Source organism: Choloepus didactylus, chromosome 10 (genome assembly GCF_015220235.1).
Source record: "Choloepus didactylus isolate mChoDid1 chromosome 10, mChoDid1.pri, whole genome shotgun sequence".
NCBI classification, from domain to species: Eukaryota; Metazoa; Chordata; class Mammalia; order Pilosa; family Megalonychidae; genus Choloepus; species Choloepus didactylus.
Window position 1 is genome coordinate 125,133,818 of NC_051316.1, and position 22,754 is coordinate 125,156,571.

Here is a 22,754-nt window from a genome sequence, read left to right on the forward strand (position 1 = left end):
TTTAGGATGAAAGGTACAATGTAGCTATAACAGGATCAAAGCGTCATCTTATTGACACTAAATTCTATTAATACTGAGATGAATCAAATTAGGTTCATACCCGAGGAAAGACACTTTTCCCACAGTAAAATACCAGTCCCTTGCTTTGAGCTTGCCCTTCCTTTCAGTGTCTCATGTCTTGCGTAATATTCAAGACCCCATTTTTCATTAGCAGGATAAAGAAATCGAGCCATGTGTTGGCTGGATTTGGGAGGGGGTGGGTTATGGAACCTTGTTCCCAGAGTTTCTCATGGCCAAACTCACAGGAGGTGCTTCGGAGTTCTCCCTGCTCTCCAACCAGTTGTGACTGCTCAATAACTATGGCAACCATTATTCATTCAGTGAATTCAAGTGGAGATCGATATCTCCCGCCAGCTGGATCAACCCTAGGCCTGGAATTCCCGGAGGAATTCAGAGACTCTCCTGTCAGAAGCCAAAAGCACCTCGCCGTTCTTTGTTGTTCTGAACAGCTCCTGGATTTGCAGCTTCTCTACTTTTTCAAAAGGGCTGTAATAAAATTCAGTCTCCAGGCAAACTACTGTCAACAGCCAGCAAGATTTTCAATCGCTAGGGAATCAGTTACTAAGTGTCTGGGACCTTCTTAAATAATGGGAAATTCCTTCAAACCCCAATCACTGACATTTTTGTTTAAAGGATCCCCCACCCCCGCCCCTTTCTTCTTGCAGCTTGGTGAAAATGGCTGCAGGGTGATACTGAGTCCTAAATTTGGGTGGAAATCAGACATTTGGATTTTCCCCCTTCCTAGAGAATTATACATAGAAGCTAAGAGCTTAAAATCATTGCCCAAATATCAAACAAAGCAAGTTTTTGTTTGCTGCATTTTGAGCTGCATACATTTTATCGTATGCTCAGTATTTTAACTCAGGCATTCTATATTTGAAACTTTAAAAAATAATAGAAATGGCTAGGTAGTGAATACATCACAATTATACCACATATGAACTAGAAGGGACATGAGTCATTTGGTTCAAACTCCCACCCAAGACAAGAATCTCCACTTTAGACACCACAAAGAGAGGGCCCAGCACCAGTTGAATTGGGCATTCACTATTTCACACTAATAATAAAAAAAACACACTTAATAGCACTTCATATTATACTCTTTTGCTTAGATTACTTTACCTCACTCTCACAACCCTGCGAATTGGGCAGGACAAAAATTATCTTTATTTAATAGATAAGAAGTTAGGTGACTTGGCCAAGGTCAAAATTAGCAACTGTCACCCCAAGCCCAGAGAAATTTCCATTACACCAGGTCGCCTTCCACATTTGAACTCCTCTAATTGTTAGAAAGCTCCCCCTTATCCAGAGATGAACCCAGCCTCCCTGGAAATCCCTCCTACTTTCTGTGTACTTAGTTCATTCATTCATTCACTCTTTCAACAAACATTTACTGAGTATTTGCTCTGTGCTAGGCAATGGAATAGCCCACTGGGGTCAGAGCCGTGAACAGAACAGACGACAGATCACACACCTAACCTGTGCGGGTGTCACTATCTAAAGACACTGGTTTCTGTGGATTTTAGCTATTCATGTCCTAGACATCTGTGCTGAGAGGGGGAGGGAGGGGGAGGAGGGAGGGAGAGAGAGAGAGAGAGAATAGAGCTATCTGCATCTGTATATCCTCATGCTTTTCTCTTAGTTAAGATCTACCTGTCCTCTAGATCTCAGGTCAAATATCATTTCATCAGGGAAGCTTCCCTTTCTATCCCAGTCTGGGTCACAGTCTCCTCTGTCACTCTATTCTTTCCCTTTGAGGGATAGAACACAGTATAAAATCATATTCTGATGTGACTCTTGCTTGCCTCCTCCATGCCCGCTGGGGCATGGGCTATACCAGCTCACCACAGTGTCTCCAGCTCCAAGCCTAGCCCATAGCTGACACCCAGTAAATATTTGCTAAATTAATAAATTCATACATGAATGGAGGCTCAAGGACTGGTGGAAAATGATTAAATAAATACTAGATGTGCAGAACGTTCAGAATCAATGCACAGGTTGGGAATCATTAAGATGCAAACACAATAACAAACCTCATGAACTTAAAAGTTGAGCCACAAAACCTCAATGAATTCAGTAAAATAGGACATTTTAACACTACTTATCAAAGAACACCTATATTTTGTACACTTTAATTCTACCGTGCGAAAATGAAATATTTCCAATTCCTGTCTGCATCGTGTCTTGGATCAACACACGTTGAGTTATGGTTTCACTTCTATCAACTCCCTGTGGGGCCCTAGACAAGCCACTCTCCCTCTCTAGGCTTCCGCTGGCTCATCAACAAGACAAGGAGAGTGAACTAGATGCGGCATGCGTTGCCTTGACCTCCCTCTCCTCCATCTCAAAATCTCTCTGATCCCATCCTCTCCATCCTCTCCCCTCTTGCTTCTAGAGAAAGCTCTCTCCCCGTGGGCTATCATTCTTGCATTGTTTGAAGCTCTCTTTGTTACTTCCTCAATTTGTCATTTTCCTCTGGCTGCATCTTCCTCTTATCCGTTCATTATATGTCCCTTGGTCTAAAAACTGAAAGCAGAAACTTCTCTTTGACTCTCACCCCCTTGATATTGGTCACTTCCCATCCCTTACCTTCAAAGCTAAATTCCCACAAAGTTTTCTCTCCTTTCTGCCTTCACACCCTCAGATCCGACATCCTTGGACAAACTACAGTCTGGTTTTAACTCCAGGAAGCTGCTCTCTCAAAGGTGACCACCGTCTGTTTCCAACCAATAATCCACCCAGCAGGATCTTCCTGGGCTCATCCCACTTTACTTTCTAGTAGCATTTGGCGCCACACATGACCCACTTTCTTCTTAAAACTCTCCGACAGCACCCACCACGCAGGCTCTGCCACATGGGCTCCTGATCCTACTTCCACTCGGAAGACAGATCTTCCACTCCATAATCTACATGTCCTAGATATTCTAGTTCCATAATTCCCCAGTGTTCTACCTTCCATGCCCTCTCTTTTCTTCTCTCTCTTAGCCATCTCCTCTTCCCACACGGAGTCACACCTCACCTCGACACAGATGCTTCAGAATCTACAACTGTAAACCAGGCACACCTCTTGAATCCTCCCCAGCTACTTCCAAACTGATTGTTCATCCATGTCTGCTATATGCCTTATGCTCTGAGGTGGCCTGGGGGTCATGAAGACCACTCAACTACCCCATCTGAAGCTTCAGAACCAGGTGGCCTGGATAGAAATCCTAGCTCAATCACTTATTAGCTGGGGGCCTTGGGTCTGTTTTCACATTTGTAAAATGGGGCTTTAATAAGTGTACCCGCCTCATGGGTGGTTGTGAGAATTAAATGGCTTAATATATGCAAAGTATTTAGAACAGTGTCTAGCATATAGGGAGCACTTAATAAATATTAGCAATGATCAATTCATTAGCCTCCCTTTTAAATCAGCCACTTCTCTTGAGTTCTCCTTTTAATGCTAGCATAATCCTTCCAAACACGTGGGCAAGAGCTCTCATCATCATCTCTAACCATTCGCAACCCCAGTCTGTTGTATTTAAGCAGACATAAGAATTTTGGTTATTTTCTCTGCAATGTTCCTTGTGTCTATCTCCTCCCCTCAATGTCTATCGCTTCTAGCCCAGATCTCCAATATCTGTTAGCTAGATTGTTTTAATAGCTCTTAACTGTCTCTCTGCTTCCAATCTCTGCTGTAACCCATCCCAGGTAATTCCACATTTATTTATTAAAAGACATTAAACAAAATAACATAGGTAAAGCACTTGGCATAGGGCCTGGCAGTGAGTATTTAAAAATGGTAGCATTCATCAAAGGACCCCAATTACCCTTAGTAACTGGGTAACTGGGATTACCGATTACCCAGCCCCTTGCTACTCAAGTGTGGTCCCCAGACCAGCAGCATCAGCATCGCCTGGGAGATTGTTAGAAATGCAGAATCTCAGGCCCCACCCCAGACCTGACGAATCAGAATCTGCCATTGAACAAGCTCCCCAGGGATTTCAATGCACATTCCAGCTGGAGAAGCTGCTTCCAGTCTATCCTAGTCCCAACAGATGCTGCGACCAGTCAACACCAAGCAGCCACCCAGGCTCTGTTGGTCTATCTCACTCCCCAGGAAGGAACTCACGCCCCAGGGCAGCCTGTTCCAATTTTGAATAGTTCTGCCTATTCCTCATGTTCTTATTGTGAGCTCAAGTTCACTTTCCTAGAGTTCCTGGTCCTGCCTCTTGTGCCCATACAAGCAAGGTTAAATTCTCTTCTTCATGGCAGGGAGCAGGGACTGATGAAAGGGATGAAAGTAGCTGTCAAGAGTCCCAGCCAGGAAAAGCAACTTCTCTTCTTGAGTAGGTTCTAGGGCCCAGGCCAACTCGGCAATAACAACACTATTCCAACAAAGGGGAAGGAGAAGAGAGCTCAGGGGAGGCGATGTACATCTATCCCCCCAACCAGCAAACAGGACTTCCTGCCTGGAGCTCCACGTCTTCCCTGGGGAAGGCATCTCACTGCCACTTCTTATGTCAGATAGAACATCCTTTACCAACGGACACTCCTGGAGACTCTGAGCCACACCGGGCAGGAAGTCACAAGTTGCAGGCAGCCTGTGCTGAGACTGCTATAGTGTTTCTTAGTCTGCCTGTCTTTGACTGATTTATTAGCATGTGCATCTGTCTGTCCAATGAGGCCCCTCTGAAGGTAAGGATAGCAAACCTAGCACGTCAGATGCTCAATAATTATTTGCTGAATTAATCTGAATTGAAATAAGGTGGTTCTCAAGAATCCAGACTATTTTCTAATGACAAGGAAGTAGACTAAAAATAATTATTTGAATTTTCCTAATTTGGGTGACATCCTGATATTCACAATTAACCCTTTCATTCAACCAATATTTGCTATACCTGAGACACTACTAAGCTAAAGTAATTATAAAGATGAGTAAGACTTTCTCTGCTCTTAAGAAACCTACAGTCTAGTTGGAAAAGACACAAAGAATAAACTTGATACAATGTGTCTATGCAATAGTAGGGACATGTGAGAGTGTTATGGGTTCTCACAGAGGAAAACAGCTGGCCACTCCTCTAAGTGTGTGAGACAAATAACATTTAAGAATAATAATAATGAATATTTGTCTCTAACATTTTATTCTTTACAAAGTACACATGAGCTCATTTGATCTTTATGACAAACCTGCAAGCAGGTATCATTACCCCACGAGAAATGAGAGAACTGAAGTTCAGAGAGGGTAAGGAACTTGCCCAAGATTGCACAGCTAGGAACTGGCAGGGTGAGGGCTTGAACTCAGAACTCCACGTTCCAAATCCCATGTCATCCATCCCCCTACCGCACTTTTAAAACTGCACTGCCTTGCCAAGTTAAATATTTAGTTTTCCTGGCAACATAGCTGATGACGATGTTTAATGCAAAAACAGGGAGCTCTGGAAAGACAGGTGGTAGAAAGTGAGGCAGGTTCAGCCACCTGCCCGGGGCACCGTGTCATTAAAGCTGCCCGGCTGTCTGTCCCTGGTCTGCCCTCCTTCCCCCTCCCCATCCTAGAGCTCATGTTCCAATAAGACCAGGAAAAAGACTACAGGCAGAAGAGAAAGGAGTTATTTTCTCACCCAACTGAAGATCCGAATAGGGAAGAGAAAGCCATGGTGGAACATTCTTTCAGGGCAGTGATTCTCAAAATGGCATTTGGGCACTCAAGATTCTCTCCACTCTCTCTTCCAAAGCTACCATCCCAACCTTATCTCCCCCATTACTATCTGGGAAATGCGTTCAACTCTGAGATTAGGTCAAAAGATCAGGCCAGATAGTAAAGATCACGTATAATGAAATTTTCCCTAAAGATCCTTTAATTTCCCCAAAAGGGTAGGAAATGCTCCCAGCTCTCACCATGAGAAGCAGAGACTGCAACCCACAGCAGAGTCACGCTCACTGTACGACACAACAGCCAGCAAGCACAATGGTGAGCAGAAGAGCCTGGGTTTTTACAGTTTTTCTCTCTTTCTTTCTTCTGAGATCATACATGTGATTTAACAGGCATTTAATGTGACTCCACCCATTTGCTTCTCCCCAAAGCGTGTTGAGCTGTCCCACTGCCATGCTCTTGCTATGCTGCTCCCCTGACCTGGAATATTCTTCCTTTATATATCCCCAAGTCTAGATGCCACCTCCTAGGGGAGTCAGTTGTGACCACCGCCTCCTCCTTTCTTCACTCCAAAAAAGTGAGCAGGACTCTGGACTCGCCCTGCATTCAATCTGTCCCTTGTAAGGGCCTGAGCACCAACCACCCAACATCAAGTTCATTACATATCGTCCTATACGACTTCCTAGTAGGCGATCCGCTTCCTGACCCCAGAATTCACGCATGGTTCATCTCTGCATCCCTAGGGGCTGGCACAGTGCCTGGCACACGGGAGGCCCTCAATATTTACTCAATGAAAGGATACCTATAAAATGATCATTCCACATTGAATCTCTGATTTGGGGGGCTTCTTATTTATTAAACATAATTAACTGCAACCAGACAGCATCTCACTGATATCCCATAAGAAGCAAAGCTTTCCCATTACTCTCATGTCAGGGGTGTGGCACTGGCAAATGGGAAAGAATGGTTAGGGAAAACCACAACTGGGGAAAACTCCCTATTCACTGTAGGGAAGGAAAGGGGTCTGAAAGACACCATCTTCTGCCCCATCTCATCACCTAGTTAATTCGCAAGGGGGCAAAGAGAGAGGAGGAGGAAGAAAAAAGAATCAAGGGGAAAAAAAAGCCACGTCTGTGCAAACCACCAGTACTATCCAGATTCTTAATAATTTTCCTGGAAGCAAGACGGATTCAACTTCACGGACCCCCATTTCCCTTCCATGAGTTCATCTCTGTGGTTTAGGAGCAGATGATTTGGGGATGGATTTTCTGATGCCAAGAGCCAGACAGATATTTCCACAATCACACATTATGATCACTGGCGCTTACTCAGAAGTCAAGATTTCACGAGAGCTCATATCCAAATGAAAATTAATATCCATAACAATGTGCACTGCCGTTTCCTAGGCATCACCTTTTTTGCCATTTCCTGATGCTTTCACATGCTTCAAACACCCTCTCAACCACCAAATCACAAAGAGAGCTCTGCAAGGCAGAAATGAGAGAAGAGGGTCATGTTTTTCTTGGGGGTGATAACCCCAGCACCTCCAACAGGAATGGGGTGAAATGAGGGCGGGGATGGGAGCCTTTCCACAGCGGAGGCCCAAAGGTGATGCTGAGGGCTCTTGGCTCACTGTAAATGCCCTGTAAGTGGCAGCTCAATTATTTCAACGTGATTGTCCGCCTCAAGCCTTTCTCTCAAGTGTTCAAGGAACATGCACCGAACATACTGCCTTCTAGAGTCACCACCCTGTTTCCTCATGCTTGCTCAGCTTGATATGGGGCTAACCCAGGGTTTCCAAGGGGAGGAGCATAATTTGAGGGGTTCTCTGACACTGTCCCTGCAAGGGGAAACCTGGGGAGATGGAGTGTCTACTTCGAATCCAGTTTGGCTACTTCACAAACCTAATTCCCTATAACCCTCAGCACCACATCATGGGATAGATTTTATTATCCCCATTGAATGCATGGGAAAGCTGAAGTCCAGAGCAAGGAAACACAGCACTCAGCAGCACCAAACTATTAAATATGGGATGCTGGACTAAAACCGAATTCCAAAGTCCCTGCTGTTCTTGCCAAATCTCCAGCTCCCCAAGCAAGTCTCTGCAGAAACGGAAAGCAGGCTGAGGGGCTGTAACCTCGGCACTGCCAACCCTGGGCCAACCCTCACCCCAAACCCACCAACCAACCCACCGTGCTCAGGACGGGGCGCTGGGGCCCAGGGGGTGGGCGGGACTTGTTCAAGGGCACAGAGCAAATTGGAGCAGAGACGGAACTGTAGCCCCCTCTTTGCTAGTACCCATCCGTGCTCTCTGCCCTTGACAACCCAATCTCTCCTGGGGCCCATTTTTCCTGGCCTCTTAGTTGCCTGTGAGGAGTAAAACAAAGGAAGGTGGAGGTCTCCAGGGCCCTCCTCATAAATAAACCATGGATCTCACACCTGGACAGGTAATTTTCCTTTCCAGTCTCTTTCTTGCTCTCCTTTGTGCTCAAACCAGCTGTCAGAGTAGATTTCTCTAAAATGCAAGCTTGGCCATCAGGCTGCCCTGATCAAAGCCTTCTCTGGATCTCCAATGCTCTCAAGATAAACTCCAACATTCCTCAACTAGGCATGAAAAGTTCTTCATGCTCTGCTGCTCCCTTACCTTACCTACCACACCATCTTTCCTTCCCCACACACCATCTTCCCTTACGTGCTGTGCCATCTTCCCTTCCCCACTACGCCATCCTTCCTTGCTGGCCATACCTACCACCACTTCAGCGTCCTTCTCAGTATTTTCTGGTCATTTCCTTCCTTACACTCATGACAAATGGTCATACTTTCAACAGCTTTAGCACATTGTTGCCCAGAATCCTCACCCCTTGCATTTCAGCCAGGAGACATCCTGTGCAATTACCATGGACCATTCTGTGTCCTCTCTATTGGGAAGACCTTCACCTGCGGGCTTGCAGCATTTTGTTCACAGTCCCACACCTCAATGGGAACTCTCAACACCATGCAGCACGTGCAGTCCTTTGCATGTTCTCTCTCCTCCCGGGAGGTGTGTCATCTCTGAAAACCTACCAGCTTGCAGCACTATGCCTAGATCGGTGAAATTTGTTGATTACCTAGACCCCACACCCATTTCCATAGAGATGTGGTAATGTACTGGTTTTATTTAGAGAAAGCCAAGGCTGGCTTTAATTTTTTGTATTTTTTTAGTTAACCACACTCCATGCTTTCTAGTTTCGAAAGTTTAGCTGTCCTAAGAAGAGCTGAATGTCCTCGGACATCCCTGGTAGCCCCCAACAAAAGAAGCAAGTTCCTTGCCTAGGACTGAAGATCTGAAGGACGTCAGGTTCCACTTGAATACTGAATGGACAAGCTAATGTCTAATGCCTCACTACAGTACATGCCATTCCTTCTCTTTTCCTTCATGTAAATTGTCAAAGGATGAATCAGCCTCCTAGGCACTCTTACGGCACACGGACATTCCTTACTTTAGGTAACAGGTGATGTAAACAGTGCTTGGGCAAGCCAATGCACATTTTTGATGCACCAGAAAGAGGGCTCTCTCTGCCCCACAGGTTACATATGACCCTCTGTGACTTTCGCACCTGCCTGAAAAGCATGCTTTCTACAACCACGAGTGTATCGAACCTGAACCTTAACCTTCAGTCCAACAGCCTGACCTGCACTTGGGTCTGGTGAAAAGGATGGGGGTAAGCCCCAGGTCTGGCTGTCCTCTTCTGGAACCTCCACCCCCTGTCACTGCCTCCCTGGGCCTCAGTTGGACCAAGAGGGGAGAGGTCTTAGCAGGAAACTCTGAAAGTGAGAAGAGGCAAAAGGAGCTGGGGCCTGGGTGGGGACGGTCACAGGGAGAGGAAATTCCCTCCCTTACCCCATATACTGATTTCTCTCTCTTGGCCTTGGGATCCTTTCCCAAAAAGTAGGAAGGGAAAAACATCTAGGAGGAGAGAGGTGTAAGATGGAGACTGTAATTTTAAAAAGTAAATATTTTATGTTTACTGTATATGTTTTACACTTCTGGTTCTTAACTTTTAAAAACTGTTGAGTTGAACCACTTTTGCTTTTAACAAATGCCCAGTTTCCTCAGTATTCTGCCACTCAAACATATGAAATCAAGTTATATTTTATATGTGTGTGGGTCTTTGGTTTTACTTTGGATCACTAGCCAGGGACCGGGGAGGGGGCAGGGGAGAAGGCTGGGCCCCTCTACACCATGGAGGCAGGCTGGTTAAGATAACCTTCCTTCCAAATGCTCTGTAAAAATAACCCCTGAAGCAGACAGTCCAGCTGAGAACAGAGTGCCACAGAAACTCAGGTGCTCATGAATTGGATTTGCTCACAATGACAGCTCAATAGAGCAGAAACCCTCTTTCCTGGAATTCCACTACAGCAACCTGTCGATGTGGGTTTCTTTGACCAGGTTAAACTGAACAGATTTCAGGAAAGTGGCAGTCATTTTCCTCATTTTTGGGTGTGTGATGGTCAAGGGCAGAATCCACCTCAACACAGGAAAGGAGAGAAGGGAGGACCCGAGGGCTGCAGGTGAGGGCGGGGCCAGTGCTCACCTGTGATCACACTCAGTGCTGACAGGCACGCTAAGGCTTGGATATCAAGGTTCAGGCTCTGCAACTTTAAGGAAAAGTCTTTAATGGAGTCGAGCCACTCCCCAAATCCACGAAGGCACTGAAGTCGATGCAGGACAAGTCCATTGCAGAACACAAACTTATCTTCAGCTGTGTTCGACCTACGAGGCAAAGCCACGGGGGTTAGGGGAGTGGGGTGGTGCAGTTAGAGACCCACTGGATGGGTGTGTCCAACGTGACAACATCAGAAAGCACACGCAGCATTCAGCACCCAGCATGGAGCTGCAGGACACGCCAAGGCACCCGTGACGAACAGGACTATGTCCCAGGGGTAACTTTCTGGGTGAGATTCAGCCCAGGGGAAGCTGGGGGTAGGGAGCTTGCTCTCTCTTCCCAGCCAGTTGCTGGCTCGCCTCGGGAGAGGACACGGAGGAAGGGGCCCTCGTGGGGACTACAAAGCTCAGCCCAGAGCACGGCTTCTCCCTGCAATGCATGCGAGAGCCCATCCAGTCCCCCTTCCCCAGGACTTCTCCCTCATTTTCTTAAGTGCCAAAATCTGTTGAGGCCTCAGGCTAGACACAGCAATTCCACTGCACAGACTCTAAAAACACCAAATCTCTGCAAGCACCAGATGTCATTTGCAAACTAAAATGTGACTGAACGTAAGAAGAACCCTTATTCTGTGTTCCCTTCTCTGCTTTTAACTGTGGGGCTGTGGAGGGCTATTTCTAAATCTTTCCTGAAAATCTGTATTATGCTCACTTAAGCTCCTGATTGTCCCATTCTCCTGTGAAAGATGCCTGGGCATGGATGCTTAGTTCTGTGACCTCAGGAACTCCTTTAATCTCTCTGGGCTTCGTTTCCTTCCCTATACAACAGGAATCCTAAGCCTGTTGTGAGACTTAAATAAAATAAAGGATTTGGAAGCCCACTCACAGCGCCCAGGACACGGCAAGAGGCCAAGTCCCAGGTGCAACTAATTCTGAATTCAATATGGTCCTTCTTTTAACCTCAGCTTTCCTTTAATTTTCAAAACTCCTGCCATGTATTGAACGATCCCAGGCTACTGTGTTTACAAGGCAATAGCTCTTCATTCATTCATTCATGCCAGCAAGTACTTACTGAGCCCCATGATGTGCCATTCCTGGGCCTGGCACTGAAGAGAACTTAGTACACAGGTAATACCTGGAGCTTGTCAGCCCCTTAACCTGTGCTTTGTGATGTGCCTGATGGAGGATGGGCCCATGGCTAGCTCGGGGAGCGTGCTCCCAACTGGCTGTACGTTATGCACATCAGTGGCACTCTTATTTAACTCCACCCCTGTCTCTACCACAGATCCCACCACCATGGGTGCACACATGGACTCAGTCTCAGAGTTCAAATCATGGGCCTCAGACCCCAGCATCAGAATGGAGAACGAGTTAAAGATTCAGACTTCTGGACTTCCTCTAAGGTCCAACGAACCAGAATAGCTGGGGATGATTCACCAGCATCATCGCTTCAAACATGCATTTCTGGTTAGAGTGTGTGAAACCAGGGAGGGGGCTGAGGGGAAGAGAGAAAGAGGCAAGTGGGGGTGGAGGTGCAAGGTAACTGTTTTTCCTATAGTTTTTAGTGAAATGTTGGCCCCGTCTCCTAAAAATATGTAACTGAAAGGAAGCAAGGAAGGGGGAATAAAAAATTCCTCCATGTGGCGTTTACGAAGGGAGCTTATATCCCAGGTTCTAGCTTTCTGAAAAGTCCCTTCCTCTTTTCTTTGGTTCACGGAGTCCAACAGGTTGAACCAGAGCTTCTGATCCAGAATTGAATCTAGCAGAGTAAACACTGAGGGTTGGGAAGCTGTGGGAACTCTTAACAGCTGCATCTGCGTATAGAACAGTAACTTATTAAACAGAAACCCATGAGGTAAATACAATGCTCCAAAGCAAATACTGGCTCCCAGGAAGTACCTTATGCACCACGAGAATCTTTCGAGAATTGTAGAATGTTGGAGCTGCAAGACACTTCAGAGCTCACCAAGTCCTTCCAAAGAAGGGAAAGGAATCGGGTGATACAAGTGGCCTGATCAGGGTTCTGTAGCAACTTCCCGTTAGAACTGGGCCCAGGACACAAGCACCCAGGGCTCCTTCAATTCCCCACTACTCAGTTTCTCATGCTTGATCATATTTCCTAATTGCTTTTTGAGCAAACATTTTGCCAATGAAAACTCGGCAGGTTTCAAATGCCTTCAGCAACATACAGGTGGATGGAAGGAAGACAAAATAACAGTAATTACCTGATGGAGAGTCTAAGAACAAACAGCTCCAAAAAGGCTGATTCTATGAGTAGCGTCTGATCTTCCTTGGGGAGATCAGTAAATCCCGGAATCTTTTCTGCCCAGCTTCGGGATACGTCAATGGAGGCTGTCAGAAGGTTGTAGAACTGCTGAACGTGCTCAGCGTCTGTGCCCGCCGCGGCCTGGTCAGTGGAGCAGTACTGGAATGCAAACCGCAGAAAGCAACGTTATTTCCAGGTTAATGGGGATAACAGCACCTTTTGCAAATTGTCTTTTCAAAAACTACTGATGCCTTAAAGCTCCTGACTTTTAGCTTCCATGGCTTACAAAACCCTCTCATACCCACAATCTCATCTGATTCTCATAAAGGCCCTGTGATATATGTAGAGTGAATTTTACTGTGTTCACTTAAGGAAATTTTTTTTCAAGTCCCATTAGTGCAGAGGTTGTCAATCTCGACTGGGCACTGCAACCATCTGGGGAGTCTTAAAAAACCACCCATCCCCAGAGATTCTGATTTAATTGGCCTGGGGTGGGGTGTGGGCATCTGGAATTTTAAAAGCTCCCCCAGGTGATTACCAAGGGCTGCCAGTATGGAGAACCATTGCCCCAGGGGGGTGTGGCCAAGTGGCCTCCAGGGTCTTCTGATGCTACAATAGCACAGCTGTCTCCAAAGAGGACGCTAAATTAACTCAGTGGTTCCTAAACCGTGTCCCTCGACCAGGAGCATCAGCAACACCTGGGAACTTGGTAGAAATGAACCGCGGGCTCCACGCCAGACCTACAGATTCAGAAACTCTGGGGTTGAGGCCCAGCAAACTGGTTCATTAGGACCTCCAGGTGATGTGCAAGCACGCTAAAGTTGAGCATCACACACTTAACCAATGGGAGGAGAGAATGATGTTTGTTTGCTGCGGATGGATGGACTTCTATAAGATAAAACACTCAGAAAGGGGTTCTCCCTGGCAGAGCCCAGGCTGCTGTGTGCCATCAGACTCAGGACTTCTGGCTATTTAATTAAAATAAAATGAAATAAAATTAAAAATTTCATTCCTCAGTCATAATAGCCTTGTTTCAAGTGCTCAACAGCTACCTGTGGTTAGCGCCAACCATATCGGTGAATGCAGATATAGAACATTCTCATTGCTGGACAGAACCAGTCAAGAGGGTCCTAGGAGAAGGAAGGTTCGAGAAGGAATAAAGTCTTCACCCAGCTCTTGGATACTCAGGTAGAGCCAGGGTTTTGCTCTGAATCACTGGAGGAAAACTTTTCTGCTTCTGGCAGAAAGATTAAGATAGCAAGATAATAAAGGGACAGCCAACAACACAGAGACTTGAGAGATATCCAGAGACACTTGTAAACATGCACATCAACTCCTTCCTAAAAACACAGCCAAAGGTGCTTTTGCATCTCTTCTCTCAGCTGATTCTCACAGGGCAGGGATTTTAACCCTTATTTTACAGAGGAGGAAACTGAAGTTCAGAGAAGCTCTGAGACTTTCCCAAGTGACAAGACCAACAAGTGGGAGAGCCAGGGCTTCAGGCAGGCACTTTGATTTCCAGCCCTACACCTTCCTGGCTGGTACTGGCTGGGAGTCCATCAGAGAGGTTCTGAAATCTTTGAAAGCATTCTGCTTTACTCTAATTGGAGGTCTCTAGGTATTTCTTAGTCATCAGTCCCGCACTTCTGTCAACACCACAATGATGGGCACATAACTGACCCTCAATAAGTAGTTGTTAAATATTGTTCGATGAAAGAATAGGTAGGGGATGCCCTGGTTTGCCACAGTGCTCTAACCTGGCTGGAGGAGAATGCTATTACCAGCCAGGTGCTCCCCGGAGAGCTACTTAGGGGTAAGAAAATGACGCACCTGTCTCAGGAGTCTTTTTAATTTGTGCTTTCCCAGAAGGCAGGTGAGATAACAGAAAAAGCACTAGACAGAGGGCCCAGCTGCTTTCATCTTAGTTTTGTCTTGACCCCTAATTTGGAATATAATGTAGCTCAGCCACATAATGTAATTGGGGAAAGTTACTGCACTGAGCCTTGGTTTTCTCCTCTTTAAAATGGGGATGATAACACCTTCTCTCAAATTTTGTTGTGAAGAGTATATGTGATCACGTGTGTGAAGGCCAGACACAGAGCACATATTTAACAGATGGTGACAGTGATGATATTGACGATGATGAGATGATCTTGGAACCATCACCAACCCTCAGCTTCCATATTTATAGGGGAAGGGGTTGAACTGGGAGGTTTCTAATTTCCAGTCCTGAGTTTCTAGGATCCTGTAACACTCCATGTGAATTTCCTAAGTGAGTGGTAATATGGAGTGGGGGAGAGTATGGTGGACTGGGCAGCTGCTCATGGGGTCCTCGTCCAGTCTCTGGCATTGACCTGCTGTGCTGCCTTACATGAGTCACTTAACCTCTCTGGGTCTGTTTCAGTCTCTGAAATAGGAAGAGACTGAACCAGCCAACCTCTAAGATGCCTTCTAGCTCTTGTGTTCAGTGATTCTAAATGCTGCTAATCACACCACCAGGCACGATGCTATTGCTTAGAACTGATGCTGATTCAGCATTATTCCGTTTTAAAAGAGTCTATTAAATGGGAAGAAAAAGACAAAGACGAAAGGATGTAAACTATTCCCTAGTTATGGGTCCTAGCAGCACCCCTCTGGCATTGACTTCCCCGAAATTACCACAGCTTGCAACTCAACAAGCTCTCTGCTTCCCATATTTGTGCAGAACCCACCAGGCACTGAGCTTGCACCCTGGGTCCTCTGCAGGACTCCGTCCCTGCTGGGCTCACATTTCATGCATCCTGCACACGGGCAAGCACAGACCGTGCACACCCCATGCATGCAGTTTTCACTGCTGGAGTCCAGCAAGGAGGAAAGCCAGCAGGCCCAGCATGCCAGCTTCCAGCCAGACACTCCGGGCTTCACCAAAGCCAAATTGGATTCAGCCTGAGCCACCAGGAACTTGGGGGTGACTGGAAGGTCAGCAATCAATGTTGGGGGAGAAGAAAAACCAAGTATTTCCTCTACTGAACGTAGGATTTAAAGAAGCAGAACAATTATCTTAGATTCTTTCTCTGCCTGGCCTTGTAGATTATGGACCCTCACATCCAAGGAATACAGGATTTGGAGTTGGAAGAGGTGGCCCCCCACCAATCTGTTTCTGTGCTCCCCTACATCACTCTAACTCTGGTAAGCAAGTTCGGGGTTCATCAGAGAAAATCTAGAAATATCTTTTTATTGTTCATTTCAATCAAACATAGGCCAAATGCAGAAAGACTTTTAAAATGAATGTTTTTCCTACTTACACTAATTTTTTATTCCAGCCTATAAGGATCATTGATCCATCAAAAATCTGGTCAAACCTTAACACTAATCAAAGACACAGTATTACATTTACTGACAGCTATTGTCTAAATGGAGTTTTCTCCCAAGCACCTAGAATGAGAATCTAGAGCTGCAAACAACAATGGTTATTATTTAAAATAAAATTAGTGTGCACAGGCACATTTTATTTGGCAATAACACATCCATTCAAGTCAGAATTCAGCAACAGCCTAGGCCTAAAATAAGTTATTTGAATGGGAATTAAGTAAGACCCTAGGCCCTAAAATCATTAGCAATGTGTAAGTGACTGGTTCCACCTAGATGAAATATGCAAATTAAGCTAATTCATAGAGATAGGAAGTCGATTAGAGGTTACAGGGACTGGGGAGAGGGGGAAAGGAGAGTTACTGCTTAATGGGCGCAGAATTTCTATTTGGGAATGTGAAAAAGTTTTGGTGATGGATGGCGGTGATGATAGCACAACATTGTGAACGTAATTAACATCACCGAATCAAACACTTAAAAATGGTTAAAATGACAAGTTTTATGTTATGTGTTATCACAATAAAAATAAATTAAAAAAATCCCCCTCCCAATCAGCATTCTGAAGCTTTAATAGCAGAGTAGAATCTAATATTTACTCTGTCTCACTGTCAGTCCAGGCTAAATATGTAAACATCCTAAGAAGATGTTTTCCCTCTCCTTTAGCATGTTACTTTTCTTTAGCTCTTGACATCTCCCAAATTTTTAAATGTGATAATTCTATGAGCTAAACTATGCATACATTTTCTTAGGTTTTTACACTTTCAAGAGTGACTTTAAAAACCGGTAATGAATATATTTTCCCTAAAATTTTTCTTCTTCTCCAATCTAACTGATCATGCCCCCCCACCTCACCCTGTCCCCCCAAACCCCCACATCTCTTCTTCTCCACCAATAGCATCACTGTAGTTAAACATTTGTTTGCTTTCTCTCTCTACCACTGGAATGTAAGCTGCATGAGGGCAGGGGTTTTGTCTTCTTTAGCAATGTACCTGCCTCCCAGGACAGTGCCTGACAACCAGCAGCCATTCAATAACTATCTGTTAAGTGAATTACTTTCCGGAAAATTTGTTTCTCTGTTGCTTATCCCTTCCTAACCCCAAGGACGGCTGGGAAACTCAAGGCAAACGGAACGGTTCTTACTAAACGAGCACCGGCTGAAGCATTTGTCAGGATACAAATTCCTGCTGCCTCACTTCCCCTAATCTGCTCCCAGTTCTGACTGGGTAGGTCTGAATGTGGCCTGGGATCTGCCTTTTTAAGCAAACACTCCAGCTCTTTCTGGAAGAGGCAGTCTGGGCACGATGCGTTGGGAAAGAAGGACTTGAACCCACAGTGGGACTCCCTCAGGGTCGAGGGCTGGGGAAACGAGAAGGCTGGAGGAGACTGGGGGAGCACACTGAGTCCAATCTCCTCCCCAGTCAGAGGGGGAAACTGAGACCCAGAGGGGCAGGAAGCAGCCCGAAATCACCCAGCGAATTAGCAGCAATTTGGGAGAGTCTTCTGAGCAGCTCCAGAGAAGCACTCTGTGCAGAGCCTCACGCTGCTTACTCTGAAAGGCATCCATACGTGTTAGCCTCGCTGCCTCCTAAGCTGTCTTCTGACCCATTCCAATGCCATTTGCTGGGGCCTCGCCTTACCTGGGCAGCATCTCTTGTGCTAGGAGTCTGTTCCTACACTAAGTGGCTGCTGTCACCAGAGCACATCCCAGTGTGCTGAGAAATACTCAAAATGACCAACTAATGCCAACATTAGGTACATTTTCTCATTGGTAATTATGCCGGCTCTGAGGCCCAGCCCAGGAATCTATATATACTTGAATTGCTAAGTTAAAAGCAACTGTGGGGCAAAGCATAGCAACATTTCGAGGGGAAACAAATCAAACAGACATGTTTTGACTGCACTGATATCCAGTGCTCACTTTGAAAGAGAAGAGTTTGGCGCAAAGGAGAAGGGAAGGTTCCAGAACCAGGAAGGCTGTACTTTGCTCAGGAGCTCTCTTCCTGGCCTCTGAGACATGCATTCCCCCTGTGATTTGGAACGAAACTCCTCTGGCAACCTTCCCCACAAAAGAGGGGAAACCATGCACTTACTACGTTAAAGGACATGTGCTGGCACGTGAAGATGGAAACATACAAGGTGGGCAAACATTTTCTCAGTTCTCAATTTACCTGATTCACTGGAGCAAGCGAGCTCCTTTAATAAACTATCCTGGTGAACTCAACTGTCTGACTCAAATGTAACATGATAAATTCCAATTTAAAATGTAAGGAATTATGGACGCACCCCAAAATGTTAAGAATGGTTACCATGGAGGAGTGGGATCATGCAGGTGTAAGGGAAGAGGAGACTTCAGTGTTTTACTTCATTTACTTCTAAATGCTTTGCATTTTTAGAAACCAGTAGGCATATAAGTTTATTGTAATTTTAAAAACCCAATAAAGTTTTAATTTTTTAATGTAGCAAATTGCCATTAAATAGAAATGGCAGTATCATGAAATAGAAACAGACTATCTTCAGCGAAGAGATTTGGATCGAGTCTGAGCTCTACCACTGACCTTAGCCAAGCCACTTAACTCTTTAATTTTCTCCTCTGAAAAGATGGGGCTTGGATTAGATGCTCTCAAGGTCACCTCCAGTTCTATGAACTTGTAAATAGAAAACTTTAAGGGAAGGCGTTATGAAAATTGAAGTTTAATGGATGACATCCTTAAAAAAACTACTGAAACCATAAATTACACAACACAAAGCTGGGGCTTCCATGAAATTATTTAAGAATATATGAGACGGTGGCTGGCTCAAAGTAGGCACTCAATAAATCCAATTTGTTTCACTCATTTTACATACCCACGTTTTGATAGAGAAAAAAGCAAGTTCAATTTTGTTAAATAACAACTTACTTAACACACATATGCTTACATGTTTATATATATGAGTCACGGCTCTCCAGAGAAACAGAACCAACAAGAACACATCCCAGTGTGCTGAGAAATACTCAAAATGACCAACTAATGCAGACATTAGGTACATTTTCTCATTGGTAATTATGCTGGCTCTGAAGCTCAGCCCAGGATCTATATATACTTGAATTGCTAAATTAAAAGCAATTGGTACCAAGAGTGGTTCTTGAGAAAAAGGATCTTAAGGATGAGACTTCTGAGTTGGTTCAGGGGTTTTTGGAATCGGTTCTTTAATCTGATTAGATTAAAAGCCACTAATTTGCATTGATCAAGATGAAACTGACAGTTGACAGTACGAATTGCCAAAAGAGATACTCAAAATATCACCACTGGCTTTGCCTATTCAAATTCTTCTAACCTACCACAATATATATATAAAATCACTTGCATTTAGGGACTGTAGGTGACCTCCAGAATCATAAAATCTTATTGAAAGGAACCTGATATCATCCAAATAACCTCTCTCCTTGTAAGGATCCTGTTACCTTTTCTCCTTTACTACTTCTTGTGTCGATGACCTGCTCCTGCAGGAGCAGCTGTTCTGGCCAAGAGAGCTTGTCCTCAGAGAGAGCTGGACGGAGCCTGCCTCTGGCTCCCCCTAGGTCTTTCCTTGGGAGCGGCAGCCCTCTTTGCCCCAGGGCAGCACCTCCTAAACCCCAAGAGTGATCTAGTTCCCTGAGTCTTCTCCCCTGCTGCCTACCCATTTCCTTTTTGCAACCATCCCTTACAATTCTCCAGAAATACTATGTCCACATCCCTCCTCTTAAATCCCAGGTTGGAACTGAACTCCATCCTTGAACTCTGGTCTGATCAGGACAGAGTCCATAGGACCACTGCCAATGGTTCCTGGTCCCCACACTTCTTTATTGCAACCTAATGTTCCTTAGACCCCTCTCCACCACCATGCACAGTCTTTGTTGGTTCATATTGAGTGTGTACAGAATACACTCCCCATAGCTTTTTAACATGAACCACTGACAAGCCAAGGCTCACCCATTTTTTTTTTCACTCTAAATGCTGAGCTTCACATTTATTCTTGTTAACTTCCATCGTGATGGTTTCAGCCCATCCTGTTCCAACCTGTCGAAATCACTTTGAATGTTGATACTGACATCCATCATATTAGCGATCCCACCCAGCTTTCTGTCATCTGCAAATGTGATCAGCATGCCTTCTATGTCTTCATCCAAGATTTTGGTGAAAACTCACTGTATTTTTTAAAAAGTCTTTTAATTTAATTGATTTTGGTCCAAGTTTTGATAATTGTATAAAGCTATCTAAAAGCAGGAGAATCCAAAGCTATGAGGTCCAACCTGACTCCAAAACAATGCAACTAAAATAAATATGCATTGCAAAATGGAGCCGGGCTCAAAAGTAGTACTGATGTGACCCAGAGTCTGACATGGTCAATCTGCTATTTTGGATAAAGCTAAGAATTAAATGTTTGCTGATGAGGATGATGACTTTAGCCGAACACACTGAATGGTGCAGAGACAAGCAAACACACTAGATCGATTTTTCACTGTGGAGACAGTTCCCAGTTGGGACAACTCAAAGTGCTGGGGAGTGTTTGCCACTGATTGACTAATTAGGCTACATGGAACAATAATTGGATAATTTGGGACCCCCCCAAAAAAAATCAGTTTTGGAGCCTGAATTCTCTGGCTCTAATAGTGATTTCAATAAGGCCTGAAACAATGTCAGGTTGTGTGCTGTAGCCGTGGCCCTGGGGTCCAGAAAAGCTTCATTAATTCCAGTGGATTACAAAAGAGGGACCAGGGGATCCTTGGGGAGGTGGAGCCTTTAATCCTGAGTATTTTTCCAGTACCCACCCTCACTGAATCCAGAGAGGCCACAAAGCCTGGTATTTAGGGACACAGACTTTGGGGTCCAACGCACCTGGCTTCTAATTCTAGCCCTGATGCATAATAGCTGTATGACCTTGAGCAAGTCATTCCTTTAGCCTCTTCCAGTTTTAACTTCCTGATCTATGATACTTACCTTACTGGTGTTGCTGCCCAGCATCAGATACGCTGGTTTGGTCAAGGAGAAAATGCTTGGTGACCAGAATCCTCTTATTTAAACCTCACAAACAATCTCAGGAAATAGGCAAATTATTACCCCCATATCACAGATGAGGAAACTGAGGCATTGAGAAGCTTAATCACTTGCTCAAGGTCACCAGCAAATGATGCTATTGGGATTTTACTCTAAGCCTGCATGATCCCAAAGCCGAAGCCCTTAACCGCTGCTTTATTCTATTACGCTATTATTTGATACTTGAGTAGTCAAGAGATACTACTTGTCATCAGAAGAAAGGTTCTCAACCTTTGGCACTAAGGCTCTATGGTGCTTCTCAAGGGAAGTCTTGCAACTGAGTGGGGGGAGGAGGCTTCACAGCCTGTAAGGAGGGCAAGGGTGAGGAAAAGAGGGTCACAGGGGTACACCAAGCACCCCCCTGCTTCTGTCAACACCGCAACCCAGAAGGAGAGCACAGAGGAGAGACCTGCTCACACAAGCACACTCTTTGCCAACAATTCCCCAGAAGCTTGAAACACGGACTAGATCTGGGAGGGCAACATGGGACCCAGATCAACCACTGGGGACCCCTGCACTGGCATCTCTCTTGTCTCGTGCAGACTACTGTGTTTCTTAGTTCCTTGGACTTCAAGGGAGGATGAACTGTTCCTACAGTCCACGGCTGCTGAAAGTATTAAATGAGACAATGAACCGCCATGCCTAGCATACAGCACGTAGACATCGCTCAGTGATCGTTACCGTCTTCCCTTTCCTTCCTCCTTGGCAAAGGCCCTGTTTTACTAGAAATTTCCTCTTCTAGGTCCTTTGAAAAAATGGACTAACAGTAATGTCTACACATTTGCTCAGAAAATCCTTTCTCCTAGCTCTCCTTTGGGTTATCCAAATTTGGGGGGAATTTACAGAGTTCAAACCGATGAGATTTTGCTATCTCCCGTTTGAAATGACAATGTTGCTACGTTCTGGATGATTTCAGCAACGTCACCAGCAATCCTTTATCGTTTTCTAAACATTATGGCAACCGTCACTGTTGGGAGACTAATGTTCGCGGCACCCCTGTGAGGTTAAATGTTGTAACCATCCCCACTGCAGGGGTAAGGAAGACAAGAGCCGGAGCCAGGTGACACTGGCGGGCACAGCAGAGGAAGCTCCATCCCAGGTCTCCTGACACCTCCCAATGCAAGGCCGGAGCCTGCAAGGGTCTAACTCCTCTGAGTATGCAGTCAGTCAATCAATGCCAAAGCAACTGGGCAAACTGCTTAAGGCTACCTCGAGGCTCAGCCAGGAGGCTAGATGGCAGTATGAAAAAACCAGCAGGCACATTATCTAGACCATGAGAGAAATCTACAAATTGTAGTTCACCTGTGCAGATTTTCATCTGGCATGACCAGCAGGAATCCAGCAACAATGGGTCCGACAGGTGCAGCACAGTAAGGTCATTTATTAAGGCATTTAGAGATGCAGTAAAGCAAAAATTATTTGGTGTGATGGGTGCACGGAATTGCTCAATGAAATGAGAACTACAGGAAAGGTATGAAAACCAGGCACAATGTCATGCAATCTACACTTAGTAGTAGTAAAAGAGAGACACTGGTCATTCATTTGACAGCAGGTCATCATCACACTTACTCTGGAATAATCAAGATCTCTGGGTGTTGAGTCTGTTAAAGCTCGGACGAGAGCATTCATCATACAAACGGGAGGAGGAGGTGGCGAGGGCTGAGAAGGTTCCTGCTGCAACGGGCTCTTTGGTTTGGAAGGCAGCCGGCCTCTCCTTCCTTTCAGACTGTCTGTACGGACAACTGATGCCCA

The 22,754-nt window shown here is 45.3% G+C and overlaps 1 protein-coding gene across 3 annotated transcripts in view; it reads right to left on the reverse strand.

Moving 5' to 3' along the window:
• Positions 1-22,754, reverse strand: part of NR4A3 (nuclear receptor subfamily 4 group A member 3) — a 39,338-nt gene that overhangs the window by 5,834 nt on the left and 10,750 nt on the right. For all 3 annotated transcript variants that reach the window (XM_037797503.1, XM_037797502.1, XM_037797504.1), the window contains exons 5-7: positions 22,572-22,744; positions 12,560-12,759; positions 10,267-10,445 (exon numbers count right to left, since the gene is read on the reverse strand). In XM_037797503.1, coding sequence (XP_037653431.1) covers positions 10,267-10,445; positions 12,560-12,759; positions 22,572-22,744 — 552 coding nt within the window. The remainder of the gene's footprint in view (positions 1-10,266; positions 10,446-12,559; positions 12,760-22,571; positions 22,745-22,754) is intronic.